The 25607-nt window shown below is 55.8% G+C and overlaps 2 protein-coding genes and 1 long non-coding RNA gene across 4 annotated transcripts; 2 read left to right on the top strand and 1 right to left on the bottom strand.

Moving 5' to 3' along the window:
- Positions 1–304: 304 nt before the first annotated feature.
- Positions 305–2875, top strand: CD248 (CD248 molecule). Its single transcript, XM_054440591.2, has one exon. The coding sequence runs from the start codon at positions 332–334 to the stop codon at positions 2603–2605; it is 2274 nt and encodes a 757-aa protein (XP_054296566.1). The 5' UTR covers positions 305–331; the 3' UTR covers positions 2606–2875.
- A 191-nt stretch (positions 2876–3066) lies between these two features.
- On the top strand, positions 3067–5529 carry LOC134740233 (uncharacterized). 2 transcript variants are annotated; one of them, XR_010127535.1, is made up of 2 exons: positions 3067–3250; positions 3990–5529. It is a non-coding gene; the product is annotated as an uncharacterized LOC134740233 (long non-coding RNA). The 2 variants fall into 2 exon arrangements; XR_010127534.1 differs by having other exon boundaries at positions 3086–3250; positions 3977–5529.
- Positions 5530–20697: 15168 nt separating this feature from the next.
- On the bottom strand, positions 20698–25607 carry TMEM151A (transmembrane protein 151A). The gene is made up of 2 exons (XM_054440592.2): positions 25363–25607; positions 20698–23138 (listed from the first exon to the last, which is right to left on the bottom strand). Exons 1-2 carry the CDS (start codon positions 25435–25437, stop codon positions 21807–21809), a joined length of 1407 nt encoding a protein of 468 aa, XP_054296567.1. The 5' UTR covers positions 25438–25607; the 3' UTR covers positions 20698–21806.

The following is a 25607-nucleotide window of genomic DNA, read 5'->3' on the forward strand; positions in this document are numbered from 1 at the left end:
CAGCCCCGAGCCCCAACTTGAGGGTCACAGAGCTCGGCAGGCCGGCTTTTCCCATCCCCTGACTCTCAGCCCCATGGGGCCCGGGGCAGCCGTCAACTGCGCCTCCTCCCCTCCTCCGCCCCCAACCTTAGAGCCCCCCACCCCACTGCTTCCTGCTCTAGCGGCCCCCGGGGGAGAGGGAGCAGGGAGCTGGCAGCCGCCCCAGCCCACTCCTTACAAGGCCTGAGCCCGGCCCCAGGCCCGCCCCCGGCCCGCCCGCAGGAGGCCCCAGGCCCTCCCCCTGTCAAGAGCTGCCGCCGGCCGGGGGCCGGACCAGTCCGGGGGCATCGCGATGCTGCTGCGCCTGTTGCTGGCCTGGGCGGCCGCAGGGCCCACACTGGGCCAGGACCCCTGGGCTGCTGAGCCCCGTGCCGCCTGCGGCCCCGGCAGCTGCTACGCTCTCTTCCCACGGCGCCGCACCTTCCTGGAGGCCTGGCGGGCCTGCCGCGAGCTGGGGGGCGACCTGGCCACTCCTCGGACCCCCGAGGAGGCCCAGCGTGTGGACAGCCTGGTGGGTGCAGGCCCAGCCAGCCGGCTGCTGTGGATCGGGCTGCAGCGGCAGGCCCGGCAATGCCAGCTGCAGCGCCCACTGCGCGGCTTCACGTGGACCACAGGGGACCAGGACACGGCTTTCACCAACTGGGCCCAGCCAGCCTCTGGAGGCCCCTGCCCGGCCCAGCGCTGTGTGGCCCTGGAGGCAAGTGGCGAGCACCGCTGGCTGGAGGGCTCGTGCACGCTGGCTGTCGACGGCTACCTGTGCCAGTTTGGCTTCGAGGGCGCCTGCCCGGCGCTGCAAGATGAGGCGGGCCAGGCCGGCCCAGCCGTCTATACCACGCCCTTCCACCTGGTCTCCACAGAGTTTGAGTGGCTGCCCTTCGGCTCCGTGGCCGCTGTGCAGTGCCAGGCTGGCAGGGGAGCCTCTCTGCTCTGCGTGAAGCAGCCTGAGGGAGGTGTGGGCTGGTCACGGGCTGGGCCCCTGTGCCTGGGGACTGGCTGCAGCCCTGACAACGGGGGCTGCGAACACGAATGTGTGGAGGAGGTGGATGGTCACGTGTCCTGCCGCTGCACTGAGGGCTTCCGGCTGGCAGCAGACGGGCGCAGTTGCGAGGACCCCTGTGCCCAGGCTCCGTGCGAGCAGCAGTGTGAGCCCGGTGGGCCACAAGGCTACAGCTGCCACTGTCGCCTGGGTTTCCGGCCAGCGGAGGATGATCCGCACCGCTGTGTGGACACAGATGAGTGCCAGATTGCCGGTGTGTGCCAGCAGATGTGTGTCAACTATGTTGGTGGCTTCGAGTGTTATTGTAGCGAGGGACATGAGCTGGAGGCTGATGGCATCAGCTGCAGCCCTGCAGGGGCCATGGGTGCCCAGGCTTCCCAGGACCTCGGAGATGAGTTGCTGGATGACGGGGAGGATGAGGAAGATGAAGACGAGGCCTGGGAGGCCTTCGACGGTGGCTGGACGGAGATGCCTGGGATCCTGTGGATGGAGCCTACGCAGCCGCCTGACTTTGCCCTGGCTTATAGACCGAGCTTCCCAGAGGACAGAGAGCCACAGATACCCTACCCGGAGCCCACCTGGCCACCCCCACTCAGTGCCCCCAGGGTCCCCTACCACTCCTCAGTGCTCTCCGTCACCCGGCCTGTGGTGGTCTCTGCCACGCGCCCCACACTGCCGTCTGCCCACCAGCCTCCTGTGATCCCTGCCACACACCCAGCTTTGTCCCGCGACCACCAGATCCCCGTGATCGCAGCCAACTATCCAGATCTGCCTTCTGCCTACCAACCCGGTATTCTCTCTGTCTCTCACCCAGCACAGCCCCCTGCCCACCAGCCCCCCATGATCTCAACCAAATATCCTGAGCTGTTCCCTGCCCACCAGTCCCCCATGTTTCCAGACACCAAGGTCACTGGCACCCAGACCACCACTCATTTGCCTGGAATCCCACCTAACCGTGCCCCTCTGGTCACCACCCTCGGTGCCCAGCTACCCCCTCAAGCCCCAGATGCCCCTGTCCTCAGAACCCAGGCCACCCAGCTTCCCATTATCCCAACTGCCCAGCCCTCTCTGACCACCACCTCCAGGTCCCCTGTGTCTCCTGCCCATCAAGTCTCGGTGCCTGCTGCCACCCAGCCCCCAGCCCTCCCCACCCTCCTGCCCTCTCAGAGCCCCACTAACCAGACCTCACCCATCAGCCCTACACATCCCCATTCCAAAGCCCCCCAAATCCCAAGGGAAGATGGCCCCAGTCCCAGGTTGGCCCTGTGGCTGCCCTCACCAGCTCCCACAGCAGCCCCAACAGCCCTGGGGGAGGCTGGTCTTGCCGAGCACAGCCAGAGGGATGACCGGTGGCTGCTGGTGGCACTCCTGGTGCCAACGTGTGTCTTTTTGGTGGTCCTGCTTGCACTGGGCATCGTGTACTGCACCCGCTGTGGCCCCCATGCACCCAACAAGCGCATCACTGACTGCTATCGCTGGGTCACCCATGCTGGGAGCAAGAGCCCAACGGAACCCATGCCCCCCAGGGGCAGCCTCACAGGGGTGCAGACCTGCAGAACCAGCGTGTGATGGGGTGCAGACCCCCCTCATGGAGTAGGGAGAAGGGGTGTGCGCTGGACACATGGCCGGGGCTGCACCAGGGACCCATGGGGGCTGCCCAGCTGGACAGATGGCTTCCTGCTCCCCAGGCCCAGCCAGGGTCCTCTCTCAACCACTAGACTTGGCTCTCAGGAACTCTGCTTCCTGGCCCAGCACTCGTGACCAAGGATACACCAAAGCCCTTAAGACCTCAGGGGGCGGGTGCTGGGGTCTTCTCCAATAAATGGGGTGTCAACCTTACCCAAGGCTTCTGACCCCCACTGGTGCTTAAGGGAGGTTCTGGGAGGACTCAGAAAAAAGGAGGGGATCTTCCTTCAGTTTGTCTGAGTCTTCAAACAGATAAGGTAAGATCCCTTTAAGGGAGGGTATGCCTCAGAGATTCTCAGGGAAGCAGGAGCCCAGAGAGGGTAGAGCCTTGCCCAAGGTCACACAGTTGAGGTTTGGCATGGGGAGAATTTCGTATTTATTCCTCATTTTACTGAAGCTCCAAGAAGGTGGGGCTGAACCTGGGGGAGGGTTGTGGAATTAGGGCATCTGCTGAACCGGACTGGGGTTTAGTGGTCAAAGTGGGCTCTGGGGCTGGTGATTCAGAGGAGTGAAGGAGGGATCTAGTGGGTGAGTTGCTCGTTTCTTCAGACACTTCCCTTCCCATCCCCGTAAGTTTCGCAGAAGTTGGGGGCTTGGCTCAGGGTAACTCCAGGGGACTGCCAACCCCTGGTTTGTGGGTGCTCTTGGAGGCATTCCTCCGCTTGCTCCGGGGAGGAGGCTGGGATGGGAAGGGCCGGGAACCCGCGAGAGATCCCATGCTAACTGCTTGGACAGCCGCAGGAGCAAGGCCTTCTTTTGCCAGGGTCGCACTTTGCTCTTGTCCATGTTGGCTGGGGGTGGTGGGGGACAGACAGAGCTCAGCAGACCCGAGCTTGAGCGAGGGCTCCGGCTGCTCAGGACTGAGGTGTCCCAGGAACTGGAGGGCCTGGTCAAGGATCACAGCCTGGTGGGAGTGACCTCCCTCATTTCGGGCTCACTGCCTTGTGGGGCGGGGGTGAGACCTGGGCAGGGGAAGCGCCAGTTCCCACCGCCTCTGTAATTTTTCAGTTACAGCCTCTTGGGGGCCTCTAATTAGGACGGGGCAGAGCCGCCACGACCACCCGGGCAGGCGAGGAGGAGTGGCCCAGCGCCCCCTTCGGGCCTGGACCTGAGCTGGAAGGCTGAGCTGGGCCTCAGGGAACCAGGAAAGGATGGGCCGGAGCTGGGGATGAACCAGGGGGTCGCGGAGGGGGCGGAGGGAACGCTACGCACCGCCCCGGGTCCCGGCTCTCACGTTCCCCTAACTCAAACCAGACGTCCCCGCCAGATCCTGCACAGCTTTAACCTCGGAGACGCCGTCGGGCAGGTTTGCTGGATGCCAATGAGGGTTGCAAGGCGGCCCAGACGGCTGAGTCTGGGAAGGAGGTGAGGAAGCCTGGGGAGCGACAAGGCCCTGCCGAGACGGGATGGTCTGGAGTCCCCTCCGTGACCTCGGATAGGGATCTAGAGCGCCTCGAGGGCAGGAAAGAGTTAAATACACTGCAGTCGGAGGCGGGGGATGGGAGTGGGGAAGGGGGCCCAGAGCCGGCTCTTTGTCATCTGGTAATGAGCACCAGATGCGGAGCTGCGTGCGGGCCTAAACAGACGGCCTCCCAGGGCAGAGCCCCCGCCTGCGCCCAGCCCGGGCTCAGCCCACTTACTCGCAGGCCCCGCCTCATTCGGGCGCGGCGGAGAACTGCATACTGCGGTGGTATCAGCCCGTACCCGGGAGCTACGAGCCACGCCTACTCGCTGCAGAACCTAAGAGAGCCCCCGGGAGCTCTCCAGAGGCCCCGCCCACAAAGCCACAAGCCCCGCCCCTGCCAACTCAAAGATTCCAGCAGCGCTTGTGCCCGCCCCCTGCCCTCTTGGCCCCGCCCAGTCCCCGCCCACAACCCACAAGCCCGCCTCCTCCGCTCGGCGCGCGCAGATTGGCAGAACTATTAGTCTCGGCTTCTGGGAGGTATGAACTTCGCCCCGAATTTACACATTCTCTTCACGCGGCGCTACAGGCCCCGCCCAACACAACTGCAAGCTTCGTCTCACAGAGCCCTGGACACTGCAGGGAATCCCCCAGAGGTCTTAACTCTGTCGGGGGACGATGTAAACTCCGCCCTCCAGGGAAACGTGAGAAGTTCCCCTCAACCTCCTCTTCAGGCTTCGTCCCCAGCTACAAGCTCCGCCCCCTCTCAAGCTCACAAAACTGGAAGAACTGCGCCCTTGCAAGACTGTCACACCTCACACGTCGAGCGGAGGTAGCGGTTCACCTACACGGAGCCCCGCCCCCGGGGCCGCCCACGAAAGATGCAAGCCACGCCCCTGAGGGGGGCCCTCGAGTCCCGCCCACCCAGAGCATCCTGGCTGCGGCCTAGCGCACAAATACCGCTGTGCGAAGAGCGCTACCGAGCCTCTTATCGCACTCCCCGCCTCCCAAGGGTGCTAGCCCCGCCCACACTCCGGCTCACCCTCTTGGGCGCAAGCCCTGCCCACTCCACCCCTGGGTCCCTTACCACCTTCGGGCTATGCCCAGATCCACCAGTCCTCCGAACCCCTCATCTCTCACCAGGATGCCCTTGAACCTGGCCCTGGAGCTCTCTTCTTCCTCCACCTACGGTTTCCGTTTGTCCAGATTTCGGGTTCTCTGGGCGAGCCCGGAGACTGGGCCCGGACAGCCGGGCAGATGGCGTCGATGGGCCTTTGGCGCCACCTGGCCTCGGCCCCGCGGACTTACAGCCACCGCGAGGCCTCGGTAGGGCCTCTCTCTCTCAAAGCGTACTAATTGTTCAGTAAATAGCTGCTTAATTCATTAAATGTTAGTGTTACTTAAATATCTGCCGACTCCCCCCACGGGACAGCCCATCCTTTCGCAGATGCCCTTCGTCGGATGTGGAAATTCGTCCCTAAGGGAGCTTCGCACTGGCTCTCGAGCCACCCTATGAGCTGAGCAGCCCTGACAGTCTCTAAAGTGGCTGGCTGGTGGAACTCTTGCTGTCTCTCCCCGACAAATCCTTTCGCCCGGAGGGCGAAAGCATCGCCTCTCATCTGGAGGCCTAGAATTCCTAGCACCAGGTTTCCCCCGCCCCCACCTGGTGCTCCAAAGGCTAGACACCTTCCCTGGGGGGTGTGTTGCGAAGGGGTGGGTTTGGGCGGGGAAGCTCTCAATTAGGAGCTGAAGGTCGTAGTTTTTAGGGACAGTGTCTCAAGGGAGACCCTATCTCAGCTCTCATCACTACCTCTGAAAATACCAGCCTGGAGCGCAGGAGACGCTGAAGTTCAGGGCTAGGAACCCAGTAAAATATTTTTCAAACGTTAGTGCGACAGACAGGGAGCAACCCTTGAGGAGGAAGGCAGCTGACACCACTGAGCTCCAGCTGGGCCCTTTGCTTCCTGCCTTAGCTGCCAACCTTGCCCTTGCCCACCTCCGGGCAAATCAGGCCTGGGGAGAGGGATTCTTTCCAGACCAGGTTCCAATGCTCGTGCACTAGCCATTACAAATGTAAATAGGGTTTAGTGCTAAATAATGACAATAATAATAGTGAATGCTTGAAGCACTTCTGTTTTGTTTTTGTTATTGTTTTTTTGAGACGGAGTTTCTCTCTTGTTGCCCAGGCTGCAGTGCAATAGTGCCATCTCGGCTCACTGCAACCTCAGTCTCCCAGGTTCAAGTGATTCTCCTGCCGCAGTCTCCCAAGTAGCTGGGATTACAGGCACCCACAACCACGCCCGGCTAATTTTTGTATTTTTAATACAGACAGGGTTTCACCATGTTGGTCAGGCTGGTTTCGAACTCTTCGCCTCAGGTGATCCACCCACCTCAGCCTCCCGAAGTGCTGGGATTACAGGCATGAGCCACCACGCCCAGCCTTGAAGCACTTCTTACATGCCCGGTCCTTTTTTAAGGGCTTTACTTGGCTTAATCCATGTAAGATTCATAACAACCTCCAAGAAGTAAGTGCCATTCTTACCACAATTTACAGAGTAGGAAGCTGAAGGCACTTGCCTAACTGCATTAAGCCATCTGCCCTAGTTGACCAGCTAGTAAGTGGAGGTTTGAACCCAGGCAGATCCTGTTATCTTTACCCCCTACAGCAAAGCCAGTCCATATGTTATAGCCAAGTCTCTAATCAGAAAATGCCCACACCTGGCCAGACGCGGTGACTCACGCCTATAATCCCAGCACTTCAGGAGGCTGAGGCGTGGGGATCACTTGAGGTCAGAAGTTCGAGGCCAGCCTGGCCAACATGGCGAAACCCTGTCTCTACTAAAAATACAGAAATTAGCCAGGCATGGTGAGGGTACCTGTAATCCCAGCTACTCGGGAGGCTGAGGCAGGAGAATCGCTTGAACCCAGGAGGTGGAGGTTGCAGTGAGCTGAGATCACGCCATTGCACTCCAGCCTGGGTGACGAGTGAAACTCTGTTTAAAAAAAGAAAAGAAAAGAAAATGCCCACACCCTGGGAAACTCACTTTTAAGGGTGAAGCTGCAAGACGCAGACTCTCAGAGAGGCTGATGGCACTGAGATTGACCAGAGAGATTGAAGCCTTCCTCCCCCAAGGAGAGTTTGTCATCTGTGGCTTTGGCAGGTGATGCTGGTAAATAAAGCATTTGCTGGGATCGTGGGATCTGGACCATGTGCCCAGGCGAGGTGCGGCCTTGGGGCATCTGTCAGCCCACGTGTTAGCCTGGTTTCAGTGAGTCCAGTGATTTTTCTGGGAGGCCAACTAGCACAGTGGTAAGAGCTAGCACTCTGCATCAGCCTTGTTTGCATGCCAGCTCCACTGCTTAATGGCTGGGGGACCTCAGGGACATTCCTTTATTGCTCTATGTTTGCCTTCTCATTTGAAAAGTAGAGATACTATAGAGGAGGAAGGATTCTATATGAGGAAAACCAAGATTTCCTGCTTGAAGCCTAGGAGTATCTTCAGAATGGTGCAGGAACCTGCTATCAAAGACACTGTCTGCTTTAGCTGGCTCTGGGGATCCCTGAAGACAGAGTCCAGAAACTGATCACGGGGAGAGCTGAATCAGCAGAAACTGACGTCTGAAGCCCACCACATCCCTGAGGTAGAGGCTTCGAACACTCTCCTTCACTTGTCTTGGGTATCTCAGTAATTTTTTCCTGACACCATTGGCCAAAAAATACCTAACAGTTTCATTTCATAAATAGGTCCAACAACATAGTAATTTTTTCATGACACTATCGAACTGCTGTTAGGTATTTTTTGGCCTATGAATGTCATGAAAGAATTACTCCACAGTTCCATTTCATAACTCAGTGGCTCACGCCTGCAATTTGGGAGGCCGAGACGGGCAGATCACTTGAGCTCAGAAGTTCGAGACCAGTCCAGACAACATGGCAAAGTCCTGTCTCTAAAAAAAAAAATACAAAAATACCAGCGGAGTGTGGTGGCACGTATCTGTGGTTCTAGCTACTCAGGAGGCTGAGGTGGGAGGATCACTTGAGCCCAGGAAGTGGAGGTTGTAGTGAGTCGAGATCATGCCTCTGCATTCCAGCCCGGGTAACAGAGAGAGAGACCCTCCCTTTAAAAAAAAAAAAAAGTTAGGTCCAAACAACATAAGAAATACTTGTGGGCAGCCGGGCGCGGTGGCTCACGCCTATAATCCCAGCACTTTGGGAGGCTGAGGCAGGCGAAACACGAGGTCAAGAGATCGAGACCATCCTGGCTAACACGGTGAAACCCTGTCTCTACTAAAAATACAAAAAATTATCCAGGCGTGGTGGCACGCGCCTGTAGTCCCAGCTACTCAGGAGGCTGAGGCGAGAGAATTTCTTGAACCCGGGAGGCGAAGTTGCAGTGAGACAAGATTGTGCCACTGCATTCCAGCCTGGGCAACAGAGTGAGACTCTCTCTCAAAAAAGAAAAAAAAAAAAAAAAGAAAAGAAAAGAAATACTTGTTGGCCAGCCACAATGGCGCACACTTGTGATCTCAGAACTTTAGGAAGCTGAGACGGGAGGATCGCTTGATCCAGGAGTTTGAGGCCAGCCTAAGAAATATAGCAAGACTTCGTGTCTAAAAAATTAATTAATTAAATAAAAAATTATTTGTACAGAAAAGAGGTACTTGTGTTTTGGCTTTTTTTTGAGATGGAGTTTCACTCTTGTCACCCAGGCTGGAGTGTAATGGCGTGATCTTGGCTCACTGCAAACTCCACCTCTGATCTCGGCACACTGCAACCTCCACCTCCTGGGTTCAAGCAATTCTCCTGCCTCAACCTCCCGAGTAGCTGGGATTACAGGCACCTGCCACCATACCTGGCTAATTTTTGTATTTTTAATAGAGATGGGGGTTTCACCATGTTGGGCAGGCTGGTCTTGAACTCCTGACCTCAGGTGAACCTCCTGCCTTGGCCTCCCAAAGTGTTGGGATTACAGGCGTGAGCCACCGTGCTCGGCCACTTGTGTCTTAATACCAGCTAGATAAAAAGCGATGGGCAACTTTTATGTGGCAGTTTCTCTCACTAATAGGCAAATAATAAAGTGTAGATTTCATTTTCTGCCCTCCTAGGTGTTTTACTGCAGGACTTGCCCACAGAGCACCTGCCTAGGCTATTTTCCTGGTTCCTAAGAGGGTAACTTACACTCAGAGTTCCCATATTGCCTTCTGACCCAAGGGCTATTACAGGTAGAGGCCACTGGAGCCCCCTGCACACTAAGATAATAAACTGTTCATTCATTTATTCAATATTAATTGAGACCCTGCTATGTCTCAGAGACTCCACTAGGGATGAGGGATACTAAAGTAACTAGATAGGAGAACAGCAAGAATACTTATGATATAAGACCACTTAGGGCACTGCCCAGGCAAGAAGAGACCGTAGGCAGAGGCAGAGTTGGAATAGGAGAAGACGGCAACATTGAGGGGTGACCGGCAGGAAGATTTGAACAGGACCCAGTGACTGGCTGAATTGAAGGAGAAGAAAGGTCCTCTCCTGGGTAATGCCATGCACGGAGATGGAGACATAGGTGAAAAAGGTGCTTTGGGAAGATAGATGATATGGTCAGCTTGGGCTATGTTGAGTTTGAGGTGTTGGGAAGTTATCTAAGTGGACTGCTTGGTAAGACACCTGGCTACCCAAATCTGGGGCTCAAAACCGAGGTCCAGGTTCAAGGTCAGATTTGAATTTCCATTATACCCCACTGCTGGGAGAGTCCCAGAAACCACCAGCACCACCACCTTAAGCATGACGAGGAGTCCTAGCACTCCCACCCATGATTTCCCAGTTTGGCTTCGGAAAGCGACAGAGGGCACTCCTACTCCTGACTTCATATATGTCCACATTGTTTGAGTTTCTACATGATTATGTTTTCATCTCAGAAGTAATTACGGAGGTTTGAACTTGATCTTTTTAAAATTAGGCTGGGCGAGGTGGCTCACGCCTATAATCCCAGCACTTTGGGAGGCTGAGGCAAGAGAATCGTTTGAGCCCAGGAATTTGAGACCAGCTTGGGTAACATAGTGAGACCCTGTCTCTTAAAATAAAACAAATGAAAAACGTGGTGGTGCATGCCTGTAGTCCCAGCTACTCAGGAGGCTGAGGAAGGAGGATCACTTGGGCCCGGGAGGTCAAGGCTGCAGTGAGCCGTGATCACAGCACTGAACTCCAGCCTGGGTGACAGAGTGAGATCCTGTCTCAAAAAGCATTTTTTTAAACTTAATTTAACTAGAGCTAGGGGTTTCGGTATGCTGCCCGGACTGGTCTGGAAATCCTGGCCTCAAGCAATCCTCTGGCCTTGGCCTCCCCAAATGCTGGGATTATAGCCATGCGCCACCATGCCCAACTGGAACTTGATCTTTATTAAAATAGTCTCTATACTTTTTGTGGTCTTTTTTTTTTCTTTTCCTTTTTTTTTGAGATGGGCTCGCTCTGTTGCCCAGGCTGGAGTGCAGTGGCACGATCTCGGCTCACGGCAGCCTCTGCCTCCTGGGTTCCAGCAATTCTCCTGCCTCGGCCTCCCAGTAGCTGGGATTACAGGCACGCACCACGACCCCCAACTAATTTTTGTATTTTTAGTAGAGACAGGGTTTCACCATGTTGGCCAGACTGGTCTCGAACCCCTGACCTCAGGTGATCTGCCCACCTCGGCCTCCCAAAGTGCTAGGATTACAGGCATGAGTCGCCACGCCCGGACCACTTTTGCAGTCTTTTATAGCACAATATTATTGTCTTTTATAATGTATTGTGCTTTTTTCTTTTGAGACAGGGTCTCACTCTGTCACCCAGGTTGGAGTGTAGTGGTACAATCATGGCTCACTGCAGCCTCGACCTCCCAAACTCAGGTGATCCCCCCACCTCAGCCTCCCAAGTAGCTGGGACTACAGGCATGTACCACCACACCCAGCTAATTTGTGTATTTTTTGTACAGACGAGGCTTTGCGCTGTTGGCCAGGCTGGTCTTGAACTCCTGACCTCAAGTGATCCACCTACCTTGGCCTCCCAAAGTGCTAGGATTATAGGCATGAGTTACTGCGCCCAGCCTGTATTGTGCTTTTATAACACATAAATTGAAACTATTCTACTGAAAAAAGTATTCGTATTTTGGTCCGTTTTATTTTATATGTTTTTTAAAAAGAGAAGAAAAATACATCTATGGCCAGGCGCAGTGGCTCATGCCTGTAATCCCAGCACTTTGGGAGGCCGAGGTGGGTGGCTCACGAGGTCAGGAGATCAAGACCATACTGGCTAACACAGTGAAACACCGTCTCTACCAAAAATACAAAAAATTAGTCGGGCATGGTGGCACACACCTGTAATCCCAGCTACTCGGGAGGCTGAGGCAGAAGAATCACTTGAACCCAGGAGGCGGAGGCTGCAGTGAGCTGAGATTGTGCCACTGGATTCCAGCCTGGGCAACAGAGTGAGACGCCATCTCAAAAAAAAAAAAAAAAAGAAAAAAGAAAAATACATCTATCTTTTGGACTATGACCATGGGTTACTGAGAACTAGCCAATTTCAGTCTCAGCTGATATTTTGGACAGAAATGCCTCCTTGGAGCAGATGTGGCACAGCTACACTTGATATGTAGTCATCAGTTTAGCCAATCTGTCTGTCTTGGTCTCTGTTGAATCTGACTTCCAGGAGCTTTGACCTTTACCCAGAGGGGCAGCAGCGCACCTTCCCTATCCTCACTCAGGGTGTATCCAACTTTTGGCTGGATGCCCGATTCTCCTTGCCCCTTCCAGATATATCCCAGGCCATCTCAGCAGTGACTTCATACTCACGGGCTCTGAAGAACAGAAGGCAGCAGATGTGATGTAAGAGGGAAGATGAAACTCACAAAAAATGAATGCACCTGGGCCTGCCACCTCGGGGAAGCTCTAGGGGTCTGGTGGTCTGGGGTCTGGATCCAAGGAGGAAACATAGAACGCCATGGTTTGCTGGATTAGGTAGGTGGCAGATGCTTCCCTGGGTGCCCTAAGTTCTCAAGCCCACTAACCAGAGATCAGAAAAGCTCCACTGCAAGTGTGGCCAAGCAATGAAAACTTTGGCTGGTCTAGGCCGTGGTCCACTTGGCCCTCAGGACCCGCTAACCCCAGGATGTTGGAGGTGTTGGTAGGAGATCGGGAATCATTCACTTAACGCAGATTGACTAGACATCCATTATGTGTGCCAGGCACTGCGCTGGCTGCTGGTGAAGTGTGCGTATGTCTTAAGAGGGAGCGTCCACTTGTAATTTATAATAATGCAAATGATGATGATAGCAATCTTCATTGAGCACTTCCTATGCTTGAGACCCTGATTTAACCACGGTCACATAGTATCTTTTAAGAAAATATTTATTGGCTGAGCACGGTGGCTTCTGCCTGTAATCCTAGCATTTTGGGAGGCTGATGCAGGTGGATCACCTGAGGTCAGGAGTTTGAGACCAGCCTGGCCAACATGGTGAAACCCCATCTCTACTAAAAATACAAAAATTAGCTGGGCGTGGTGGCACATGCCTGTAGTCCCAGCTACTTGGGAGGCTGAGGCAGGAGAATCGCTTGGACCCAGGAGGCAGAGGTTGTAGTGACCCAAGATCACGCCACTGCACTGCAGCCCGGGAGACAGAGCAAGACTCCATCTCAAAAATAAATAAATAAATAAATAAATAAAAGAAGAGAGCCTTAGATAAGGCCATCTATAAGATTAGATGGGGAATAAATAAATATTTAAAAATATATATTTATTTATAGGCTGGGTGCAGTGGCTCACGTCAGTAATCCCAGCACTTTGGGAGGCCAAGGCAGGTGGATCACTTGAGGTCAGGAGTTCAAGACCAGCCTGGCCAACATGGTGAAACCCTGTCTCTACCAAAAATACAAAAAATTGCTGGGCATCATGGCACGTGCCTGTAATCCCAGTTACTTAGGAGGCTGAGGCAGGAGAATCTCTTGAACTTGGGAGGTGGAGATTGCAGTGAGCCAAGATCTCGCCATTGCACTCCAGCCTCTGTGACAGAGTGAGACTCTGCCTCAAAAAAAAAAAAATTTGACTAGGCCCACAGTGGCTCACACCTGTAATCCTAGCACTTTGGGAGGCCGAGGTGGGAGGATTGCTTGAGATCAGGAGTTTGAGACCAGCCTGGGCAACATAGGGAGATCCCATCTCTACAAAATATAAAAATATATAGCTGGGCATGGTGGTGTACACCTCTGGTCCCAGCTACTGCAGAGGCTGAGGCAGGAGGATCGTGTGAGCCCAGGAGTTTGAGACTAGCCTAGGCAACATGGCAAAACCCTGTCTATAAATTTTTTAAAAAGTACATACCTCTATCATCTATCTATCTATCTGTCTATCTATCTATCTATCTATCTAGATATCTATCTATCTATTTTTTTGAGATGGAGTCTCATTCTGTCACCCAGGCTGGAGTGCAGTGGCGTGATCTTGGCTCACTGCAGTCTCCACCTCCCAGGTTCAAACAATTCTCCTGCCTCAGCCTCTCAAGTACCTGGGACTATAGGCACACACCGCCACACCTGGATAATTTTTGTATTTTTAGTAGAGACGGGGTTTCGCCATGTTGGCCAGGATGGTCTCGATCTCCTGAACTCGTGATCCGCCCGCCTCGGCCTCCCAAACTGCTGGGATTACAGGCGTGAGCCACCGCGCCCGGCCTGAAGTAAATAGGTTCTATTGTCATGTCTCATTCTGCAGATGAGACGTCTGAAGCAGAGAGAGAATAAGTGACTTGCCCAGGGCTTCTCAGGTTGTAGTGGAGAGTCGGAATTCCAACCAACTCAAGGGTCTGCGCTGCTATAACTATTCACCCTCCATGGGCTTAATTCTTTTTTTTTTTTTTTGAGACGGAGTCTTGCTTTGTTGCCCAGGCTGGTGTGCAGTGGCGCCATCTCGGCTCACTGCAAGCTCCGCCTGCCGGGTTCACACCATTCTCTTGCCTCAGCCTCCTGAGTAGCTGGGACTACAGACACCCGCCACCACGCCTGGCTAATTGTTTGTATTTTTTTTTTTTTTTTAGTAGAGACAGGGTATCACTGTGTTAGCCAGGATAGTCTGGATCTCCTGACCTCATGATCCGCCCACCTCGGCCTCCCAAAGTGCTGGGATTACAGGCATGAGCCACCGTGCCCGGCCCCATGGCCTTAATTCTAATAGAAGAAACAGATAAAGAAACTCATGCATAAATAAATGAAAATAATTGTAACTTATGGTGAGTGGCCGAAAGGAAATGCAAAGCGAGCTGAGGTAAAGAATAATAGCAGATTCGGTGGGAGAGAACTTTAGACAGAAACCAATGGGGACGTGATTTGATTTACATGAGGTCTCCGCATAGGCTGCAGGAGTAAGTGCGCGTGGGAGGCCTGTCGGAGTCATGGGGAAGGAATCCTGGGCACTTGGAGCAAGGTGGCTTGGGGTGGAGAGGAGGTGGGGTGTTTTGTGTTCTGAGTAGAATCCTGGGTGGTCGATATCACGTGTGGTGGGGCGGGTGGGGGAGCTGACGAAATGCTACAGCTTCTAGGTCTTCTTCAAATAATGCGGTTGGAGCCCAAATAAGTGGGGCTGAGTGTGGATGGAGCCCAGAGTGGTTGCAGGTGGATGACCACCACAGCACTGGGTGCTGAGTAGAAGGGGCCTCACTGCACCAATCTTTCTGCTTTTGTGATGTTTGAAATTTTATTTTATTTTTTAGAAAAATTAGCCAGGTGTGGTGGTACACACCTGTAATCCCAGCTACTCGGGAGGCTGAGGCAGGAGAGTCGCTTGAACCCAGGAGGCAGAGGTTGCAGTGAGCCAAGACTGCACCACTGCATTCCAGCATGGGTGACAGAGCGAGACTCCGTCTCAACAACAACAACAAAAAAGAAATAAAGATATTTTATTTTATTTTATTTTTGAGACTAGAGTCTTGATCTGTCACCCAACTTGGAGTGCAGTGGCACAATCACGGCTCACTGCAGCCTTGACCTCTTGACCTCCCAGCTCAAGCGATCCTCCCACCTCAGCCTTCTGAGTAGCTGGAACTATAGGTGAGCTCCAACACACCTGGCCAATTGTTAGATTTTTGGTAGAGATGGGCTCTCACTATCTTGCCCAGGCTGGTTTCAAACTCCCAAGCTCAAGTGATCCTCTCACCTCAGCCTCCCAAAGTGCTGGGATTACAAGCTGAAATTTTACATAATACAAAGTTTTAAAGAAAGAACAGGCCAGGCGTGGTGGCTCATGCCTGTAATCCCAGCACTTTGGGAGGCTGAGGCAGGCAGATTGCCTGAGGTTAGGAGTTCAAGACCAGCCTGGCCAACATGGAGAAACCTCATCTCTACTAAAAATACAAAAATTAGATGGGCGTGGTGGCGGGTGCCTGTAATCCCAGCTACTGGGGAGGCTGAGGCTGGAGAATCGCTTGAACCCTGGAGGTGGAGGTTGCTGCAGTGAACGGAGATAGCACCACAGCACTCCAGCCTGGGTGACAGAGCAAGGCTCGGTCTCAAAAAAAAAAAAAAGAAGAGGCAGCCGGGCGGGGTGGCTCACGCCTGTAATCTCAGCACTTTGAGGGGCTGAGGCGGGCGGATCACGAAGTCAGCAGTTCGAGACCGGCCTGACCAACATGGCGAAACCTCGTCTCTACTAAAAATACAAAAATTAGCCGGGTGTGGCGGCACGTGACTCATGAGGCTGAGGCAGGAGAATCGCTTGAACCCAGGGAGCGGAGGTTGCAGTGAGCTGAGATCACACACCACTGCACTCCAGCCTGGGCGACAGCGAGACTCCATCTCAAAAAAAAAAAAAAAAAAAAAAAAGAAAAGGTGGCCGGGCGCGGTGGCTCACACCTGTAATCCCAGCACTTTGGGAGGCTGAGGCAGGCAGATCACAAGGTCAGGAGATCGAGACCACCCTGGCTAACACAGTGAAACCCTGTCTCTACTAAAAATACAAAAAATTAGCCGGGCATAGTGGCGGGCACCTGTAGTACCAGCTATTCGGGAGGGTGAGGCAGGAGAATGGCGTGAACCCGGGAGGCGGAGCTTGCAGTGAGCCGAGATTGGCCAGTGCACTCCAGCCTGGGTGACAGAGCGAGACTCCGTCTCAAAAAAAAAAAAAAAAAAAAGAAGAGGCTTGCCATGCAGGTGCCTGGCTTAGGCAACTGGCTGAATGGTAGCTCTATTTCCTGAGATGGAAGACAGAGAGGAGCAGGTAGTGGTAGGGTGGAAATTACAGGTTCTATTCCTGCCATGCTGTGGGTAGCCCATGTCAGGAGACAGCAGAGGCAGAGGCCACTGGGGTTTGGGAGCCAGGCTTTGCACCCCTCCTCAGGCATGAATTCTCCTCTTGAGAACGGTTTAGAACAGAACACCCTGGCTTGATGTTGACTCCAAGAGAGTCTGAACATGTGGCCACCATGTCCCCCATCAGGAGATCATGAGCTGAGAGCTGTTCATCAAACACTGGGGTTTCTGGATCCCTCCTCTTCCTGGCTGTGCAGGCCCAGTGCCCTCCCTCGTGAGGTGCAGGTGGGTTTAGAGCCTGTGACAGTGACCATGTAACATGTAACAAATCACTCCAAAATGCAGTGGATTAAAACAAGGATTTATTTCCCCTCATTCTATAGGACAGCAGTCTGGGCTGGGATCAGCTTGGTAGTTCATCTGCTGGGTTCACCTTGGGTCACTCCTGAGGCTCCTGTCGTCTGTGGCTCAACTGGGGCTACAGTGTCTAAGATGGCCTCAGTCATCCCATATCTGGAGCTGATGCTGGCTCTTGGCTGGGGGCCTCAGTTCTCCACGCAGCCTCAAATCTGTCAGGAGGCTTGGCTGGGCATCTTTACAGATGGTGGTCTCAGGATTGCAAGAGGGCAAAGGTGGAAGATGCGAGAGTCTTTGAGGCCTAGCCTCAGAAGTGGGCCAACATCTCTTCCCTCACTTCCGATCGGTCACAACAAATTACAAGTCCAGTCGAGATTTAAAGGGGGAACAGATTCCACTTCTTTTCTTTTCTTCTCTTTTCTTTTTTTTTTTGTGAGATGGAGCCTTGCTCTGTTGCCCAACCTGGAGTGCAGTGGCGTGATCTCAGCTCACTGCAACCTCTGCCTCCTGGGTTCAAGTGATTTTCCTGTCTCAGCTTCCTGGGTAGCTGGGACTATAGGTGCACACCACCATGCCCGGCTAATTTTTGTAATTTTAGTAGAGACGGGGTTTCACCATGCTGGCCAGGCTGGTCTTGAACTCCTGACCTCAAGTGATCCATCTGCCTCGGCCTCCCAAAGTGCTGGGATTACAGGCGTGAGCCACTGCACCTGGCCTGATTCCACCTCTTGAGGAGAAGAGTGGCAAAAAGTTTGTGGCCATATTTAATCTACCATAGGCCTGAAGGTCCCCATAAATGATCTGAGTAGCTCACTCTGCCCTGAGTAGGCCCATATCTGACATGCCACCACCTTCCTCCCTTAAACTAGCACTATAAAGAGCTTGGTGTTCATTTTGCAGATCACTTCACAGGTATCAATCAGTTAGGAATGGCAAATGGCATTTGGCTCAGCGGTCGATTGAATTTTTGAAGATGGCCACTAATATATCTCCCATCCCGCATGCTTTTCTAACAATGTGACATTGACAAGCCTCCACAGAGAGATGAGATCCTATATTCCCTCCCCTTGAAACTGAGTGGACCTTCATAGCAGCCTTGACCGATGGAAAGGGGCAGAAGCGATGTCATGTGACTTTGGAGGCTAGATCATAAAGCGCAATAGAGCTTTCACCCGTCAGTACACTTGTTCTTGGAACCTAGCCACTACGTGATGGGGAAGGTCAAGCCGCTTGGAGAGGACCTGTGTGGGTGTTCCCACCAACAGCCCTAGTTAGGCTCTCAGCCCTCAGCCCTCAGCCCTCAGCCAGCATCAACTGCCAGACATGTGAGTGAATGAGCATTCAGATGATTCAAGCCCCAGCTTTTGAGTCTTCCAGCAGAGGCCCTGGATGTCATGGAGCGTAGAAGCCATCCCTATTGTGTCCTATCTGAGTTCTTGACCCACAGAAGTCAGGAGAGAGCATAATAATTATTGTTCTTTTAAGCCACTAGGGTTAGGATAATTTGTTATATGGCAGTAGATAATTAGTAAAAGCTGCTGGTAACAGAGACAAAAAAAAAAAAACAATGGGCTTAAGCAGACTTACAGTTTATTTCTCTTTCTCATTGAAGTCTGGAGGTAGGTAACCCAAGGGATGACATGGAAACTTGCATGGTGTCATCAGAAGCCCAGTATCTTTTCCCTTGTTGCTCTGCTATCTTCAGCATGTGGCTACAATTTTCTTTTTCTTTTTTTTTTTTTTGAGATAGAGTCTTGCTCTGTCGCCCAGGCTGGAGTGCAGTGGCGCAGTCTCGGCTCACTGCAAGCTCCACCTCCCGGGTTCACGCCGTTCTCCTGCCTCAACCTCCCGAGTAGCTGGGACCACAGGCGCCCGCCACCATGCCCGGCTAATTTTTTGTATTTTTAGTAGAGATGGGGTTTCACCGTGTCAGCCAGGATGGTCTCGATCTCCTGACCTCATGATCCACCTGCCTTGGCTTCCCAAAGTGCTGGGATTATAGGCATTAGCCACCGCGCCCAGCCTGTGGCTACAATTTTCAAGGTCACTTCCTGCTCCAGGATAGCTGCTGGTGTTCCAGCTATCACATATGCATCCAAGGCTGAATGCAGGCTGAAGCAGAGAGGACAAAAATGGCCTTCATCAATACTGCTTCTATTCAAGGGGCATTCTTAGAGATCCCTTCCAGCACCTTCTGTTTATATCTAATATCCTAGAATTCAGCCACACAGTCATACCATATATGCTAGGGAGGCTGGAAATGTTGCCTTTTAGCTGGGCACATTGCCATCTGCAGCAAAACTGGGGTTCCGTTATTGAGGAAGAGAGGAGAATGGATAGTGGCCAGTGGGCAGTTGTTGGTTATGGTGTTAGAGCAGAATGGTGGAAAAAGGGTCTTTCCCATGGCAAGGAGCTGAAACCAGCATGCTGGCCTCCCTACCCACTGGAGCCTTTTTTTTTTTTTTTTTTTTGAGACAGAGTCTCAGGTGGAATGCAGTGGCACAATTTCAGCTCACTGCATCCTCTGCCTCTCGGGTTCAAGCGATTCTCCTGCCTCAGCCTCCTGAGTAGCTGTCACAGGTGCCCGCCACCACACCCAGCTAATTTTTGTATTTTTTGTAGAGACAGCGGCGGGGGAGGGGGGGTCCTCACCATGTTGGCCAGGCTGGTCTTGAACTCCTGACCTCAAATGATCTGCCTGCCCCGGCCTCCGAAAGTGCCGGAATTACAGACATGAGCCACTGTGCCCGGCCACCCCCTGCAGCCTTGTTGAATGTTTGGGCACCATAGGGTTTTCCACCTAATTTGCTTCTGAACGAGGAACTGATTTCACACCTAAAGAAGAGAGGCTGTGGGTTAACGCACAGGGAGAACTCTGGTCTTTCACTCCACCCTCCCCACAGAGCCAGCAGGTAGCTGGACTTTTGCTAAATATCCTAAAATGCAGCCTTGACTGTATCACGTCCCTGCCCAACCTCCTTCCATGGTTCCAGATTGCCTGGTTTGCTCCAGTTTAAGGACAAATTCTAGAGTTTGGCATGGAAGCTGCAGCAAAGCCTTCCGTGGCTTCTTGCTTCTATCTCCTCTCACACCTCAGCTCATGCCCGGCAGCCAGGCCTTTGTCTGGGCAGCATCGGCTGTCCAAGGCCCTGCCTGCCCTGTCTTTGCTTAGGGAAATCCACCCATTCTCGGCACCCTTCCCGGGCCACCACTAGCCCTTATGCCACCTTTGCGTGAAAGGGAAAAGGGTCCCCTTTCTCCAAGTGGATGTAGCTCCATGCCAGAGTTTGGGGAGTGGCCTGTAGGTTGGATTCCATGCACGCTTGCCCCTTAGCCCATTGTCCTTGCACAGTGAACACCCTTTACTGCTGCACATGTGACAATGCCATGTCCAGGAATCTTTCAGAGCTCCATCAGGGAGTCAGGACCTCCCTTTTCCCTGATGTTTTCTCTGCCTTTGGATTCCATGCCAGCCTGTCCTGGTTTGGGGCTGCCCTTTCCAGCTTTGTGTCCTCTGACCTGCTTCATGCCCTTTCCCTCAGACTGATAATGTCAGTAGCCGCTGGGGGGCACCGAACTCGAGTCACAGACCATAGCTCTTTCTCCCCACTTTGGGGACCGGCCACCACTCCCTTAGCCCTCAGCATGCCCAGCAGCAGAATGGAATGCCCCACCGAGCTGGAAGAAGGGCCACCTTGACAATGCCTTAGCAGTGACCCAGGCCCAGATACCAGAGTCAGGGGAGCCAGGTGCTCAGAGCGACTCACACTTGAGTCTCAGAGGCCCCAGTCTAGGCAGGGGAGGTTTCCTCTCCTCCGCTTACTTGGTTCCTGGGAACACTGGAGCCCAATTCTGAGTCCCCTCCCAGAACTCCTCATCGTGCCCTGAACCACAGGGGCCCATAATGCTTGCAGTGGAGGCCTTAGACCCATGACCCAGGAATGCACACGCCTTCCATTCCATACCTTTATTTAATCTGCATCTTCTCAGCCTCCTCCCTTCCCCACCGCCCCTTAGAGGGCGTGGAAGCTCTTGTTGAAAGGGAAGGAACTCCTCTCTCCTCCCTGGGGGAGGGTCAGTGTCCCCTGGGCCAAGACTCGTTGAGGGGAGAAGCAAGGGCCTGCGTGGTGGAGCAAGGACATCATCCAAGAGGCTGTGGCCGAGGCCCGGCCCCTCGGATGCCCTCTAGGCCTGGGCCCCACGGATCATCAGGAAAGTGAAGAGTAGATAAGTCCAGGAGGGCAAAGAACAGGCGTCCCTGCGTGTGTGTGGCTGCTGGAGGCAGACACGGACTTTGGGAGGCAGGAGCAGAGGCCGGGGGATGTGGGGACCGGGTGAGGCCCTGAGAAGGAACCCCAGGTTGTAGGGGTAGCTGAATGTGGGGGGAGGGTGCAGTGGGCACCAGGGGAAACAGTACGGGTGGATGGGGCAAGGCTGCGCGCCAAGAACCAGGCTCCCAGTGGAGGAACGGCACTGCGAGGTCTGATCAGTGACTGGCCCTGAGCAGCCGGAGAGAGGGCAGGCAAGGAGGGGCCTATCAGGAGAGGATGGGGATGTTGGGTGAGTAGCAGGGCCAAGACCATGGTGCCACCACAGCCAGCTCTTCAGCCCCAGGGAAGTCAACCTGGCTGGACATGGCCCCAACCCTCCAATTTGTGCTTCTGCGTCACTGGGGGGGCTCCCAGCATGGCCTCAGCCCCGGCAGGGAAGTGTCCACAGGCAGCCTCTGCTGCAGGCAACAGCTGGCCGCAGGACTTCTCCTCCATCCCAGCCTTTCTGGAAGCTTCTTCTCCTGCCCTTTGTGAGAGGCCTTCAGGCCAGATCATCGGCCATTTTGGGGGGTGAAGCCATGCTGGGGGCGATTCTTAGGCTTCCGTTTCCTCCAAAATGACCACAGGTCACTGCATTTTAGTCTGTTTAAGGACCCCCACCCCCACCCTCACCCCTGCCCCTTGTGTGTGGCTGGTCTGTTTTCCCGCCTATTTTGGACGACAATCACTCGGGCATCTAAGCCCATGGTGGAATGGTGGGGAGGGGGCCGCTCTGGGGGCCGTGGGGGTCTCAGAGCGCACCCTGCCCATCCCCCTGGCAGCCGCTGTCTCCGTGGACAATGAGCACCGGGAAGTAGAGGGCGTCCTCATAGCAGGGCGGGCTCTCGAGGGGTTCCGTGTCCTCTCCACGGCGCCCCAGCGGCCCCCCGCTCAGGCTGCGGAAGACCCCTGGCGTGGCCCGGCCGCCAGCGCCCAGCGAGAGGCGGCTGCGGCTGAAGGGCAGGCGGGGCCCGCTGGGCCGGGCGGGGGGCAGCGAGTTGCTGCTGACGGAGCGGCGGCAGCGCTGGCAGCCTCTGAGGTAGGCGCCCGAGCCCGCGCCCATGACCACGGCCTCCGAGTAGCTGGGCACCAGCTGCCGGTTGGAGCAGATGTGCCACTCGAGCTCGGTGAAGTCCACTGTGGCCACGCGGGACAGCGGGGGCCCGCTGGGCACGGCCCCCGGCGGGGGCGAGCTGGCGCCAAAGAGCTTCTCCACCTGGTAGTGCACGTGAGCGGTGCCATAGGCGGCCACGACGCGCAGGGGCCACGACAGCGTGGCCGCCGACACGAGCCAGAAGACCCAGGCACGCGCGTACCAGGGCGGGCTGCGGGGGTCGGCGAAGACCATGAGCGACTCGCGGAAGTCCACGTCCTTCAGGTGCATGCCCTCGCGCGCCTCCAGGTAGTCGTCCAGGCCCTCGTTGGCGCTGAAGAAGCGCGCCCGCTGAGTGAGGTACGAGGCCTCGGCCTCCGCGCTGCCGAAGCTGAAGCACTTGGTGAAGCGCAGCCGCGTGGCCGCGTGCTCCGCCAGCCCCACCAGCTCCTTGGAGACGTCGCGGACGCCGTGCGCCGAGTAGTCAAACTCACCGCGGGCCGTGCGGCTGTCGGCGCGCTCATGGTACACCTGCGTGGTGGTGTAGGCGTCGCCGTTGCGGTAGCGCGTGATCTGGCGGGTGCGCCGCACGTAGTGGTAGCTGGTGGCCTTCCACCAGACGCACGGCGGCGCCTGCTGCAGCCGGCGGATCAGCGCCAGCACCGTGTGGGCGTCGGTGCGTGGCGCCTGGCAGGACCGCACGTGACAATGCCAGCACTCAGCCAGGTAGAGGAGGTAGAGGAGGGAGACGAAGGCCAGCGGGATGTACAGGTAGCCATCGGAGCAGGGGCTGGCTGGGTAGGTCGGTGGCGGGTCCCCGGCTCCCCGGGCCAAGGCGGCCTCGGGCCCCAGGACCAGCCGCGGCACTGTGGCCAGGCGACACCAGGCCACCACGGCCCCGCAGGCGTGGATGAGCAGCGTGAGGAGCAGGCACTTCCAGTGCGACTCGCGGCACAGGGAGCTTCCCAGGGACTGTTTCAGGGGCCGCTGCTGCAGGTGAGCAGAGAAAGGGAAGTCTGTGTCAGGTGGGGCCATCAGTGGGGCCTGCCACTTTGCTTAACCCGGCGGAGGGAGGTGATACCGTGAGCCCCATTTTACAGAGGAGGAAACTGAGGCTTAGAGGGATGAGCAGCTTGCTCCAGGCTTCACATTTCCAGCTCACTCACAGTGGCGCTGCAGATTCAAACCCAGGACTTGCTGCCCCAAACCCATCCTCCACTGTGCCCTGCTAGCAGTGGGCCAACCGCACACAGGACACAGCAGGCCCACCTCAGTCAGGAGGGATGGATCCTGACACTGGCTATTGTGGGTTCTGGTCCTGGCTCTGCCCTGATCTGCTGTGTGGACTTGGCTATATCTCTGCCCTCTCTGGGCCTTGATTCTTGGTCCTGTGGGTCTGGGAAGCCAGGGTGGAAGGGGTCTGAGGTGTAAACAGCATGGGTTTTGGAGTTCCACTGCCCAGGAGCCAGTGCTGGCTCCACCACCTACTGTATGACTTGGGCAGGTCCCTCATCCTCTCTGGACCTCAATTTCCTCATCTGTAAACTGGGTCTATTGTGAGGATTCAACAAGATCATATGTGTGACGAAGTGAGCACAGGGTCCGGCCATGGGAATAAATATGATCACCATTACCCTGAGGCTCCCTCTGGTCCCTTGTTCCACAGGGACTCAGAAGTCTCGGCAGAGGCTTTTGAGTTGACGAGAAAGAGGGAGCCTCAAGAACGGGGGAGGTGCGAGTCTTGGGGTGGGGAGCAGATGGAGGGCCATCCTCCACTCCCCATCTGTGCTGAGCAAGGGGGTGGGACACAGCTACTGGGCAGCAGGGGCCACTCCCTGGCTCAGAGGGCTTGCCACACCCTCCTTGGCAGGGCTGCCAGCCTAGCCACCTCACCCTCAGGTGCCATGGAGAGAGAAGCAGGTAGGGATAAAGTGGGGAGAGGGGAAGGGTAAAAAGGGGAGGAAAAAAGTGGAAACAACAGAAGGGGGGTTAAGGGGCCACCTCTCCTACCCCAGACCTACCAGGCCTCCAGAGGCCCAAGAGGAGAGGAACCACCCCCCAGCCCAGCCCAGATACAGCCTGTCCCCGTCACCCAAAAGGGGAGCACAGCGCCAGCTGACCTGCAAGGCCTGTCAGGTGCACACACACTTGTCCACGCCCCTCCAACACATGCTCATCACAGACCCACCCACCATGGAGGGCCACACTGCCTGTCACCCAGGAAACTCCAGACCCTCGCCTGTCCCCAGGGCAGACTCCCAGAACCGTAGCATGGTACACACACATACACACACACACACCACATACCCATCCACCACAGGACACACACGTGCACATACACGTTACACATGCAGTGAAGCCCAGAGACATACCAGACCTTCACCTGACCACAGTGCACATCTCCCCACCCCCCACTGCAAACTGGCCCCCACGCTCCTCAGACTCCACAGGGAGAGACCCGCCCACAACAGGACTCACTCACATGCACACACCTAGACCACTGGGTGACAACCCGAGCCAGGCACCCACTCGCCCCTCACCTGACTACAGGGCACACACACCCAATTCACACACCCACACAACACACACACAGAAGCAGGCTACATTCACCCAAATGCACACACAACCCCACTCACCACCCTATCACCCCACACATCACTTGAGGCCCCAGGTCCTGCATACCTTCCTGGCTAGGGCTGAGGAGGGGCCGTCGGGGGTCCCAGCCGCAGAATGGGCCCTCAATCCTCACCTCGAGGACAAGGAGAAGGGGTACCCAGGCACCTCCCTTCCTCTTCCCCTCCTCCCCTCTAGGCTCTGCGACTGCTGCTGCATTGCAGGCGCTGCCCGGACACCTCGTGAGCGGCTGGGCCGGGCTGGGGACCTGACCCCGCGGCCCTGGGGGTGGGGGCAGCATCCCCCGCTGCGCTGCGGCACTGGGACGCGTGGGGGCCAGGCGCTGACGTCACAGGACGGGCGAGGCTGGATGAGGGGGCGCCGGGGGCGGAAGTCGCCCCGCATATTGCTGTCCAGCCGCCCCACCCCTACCCCCAACGCGGGCCCCTGGACCCCTGGCAGGGCGCAGGTGACCCCAATGACGTCATTGGCCGTAGGAGCTCTGGGACTTCCCTCCTCAGCCCTTCTCTTGGGGTCGCCTTCTGCACTGGTCCCTCTCACGCCGCCCCAGGCCCGGCTCCGGCCCCCCCAGCGCCTGTACCTCTTCCCGCAGCGGCTCGCCGTCCGGGATGAGCGCGGGCACCTCCCCGCCGTCGCCAGCGCCGTCCTCGGGCATGGTGTCCTGGCTGCTTGGGCGGCCCCAGCCCGGGCACCGGGCATGATAGGAGGAAGCACGGAGGGCTGCGGCGCGGCCCCCGGGGGCGTCCGCTCGGCTCGGCGGCCGCGGAGGGAGTGCGCGGAGCTCGAGCCCGAGCGCGGCGGCAGCGGCGGCGGCGGCGGCGTTGG

Source organism: Pongo pygmaeus, chromosome 9 (genome assembly GCF_028885625.2).
Source record: "Pongo pygmaeus isolate AG05252 chromosome 9, NHGRI_mPonPyg2-v2.0_pri, whole genome shotgun sequence".
Taxonomy (NCBI): Eukaryota; Metazoa; Chordata; class Mammalia; order Primates; family Hominidae; genus Pongo; species Pongo pygmaeus.

Bases quoted from the DNA above. Each gene is read 5' to 3' on its own strand.
- CD248 (XM_054440591.2), top strand. From the start codon at position 332: ATGCTGCTGCGCCTGTTGCTGGCCTGGGCGGCCGCAGGGCCCACACTG.
- TMEM151A (XM_054440592.2), bottom strand. From the start codon at position 25,437: ATGCCCGAGGACGGCGCTGGCGACGGCGGGGAGGTGCCCGCGCTCATC. The intron at 23,139-25,362 runs GTACAGGCGCTG...GCTCACCTGCAG, and splicing joins GCGAGCCGCTGCGGGAAGAG to CAGCGGCCCCTGAAACAGTC.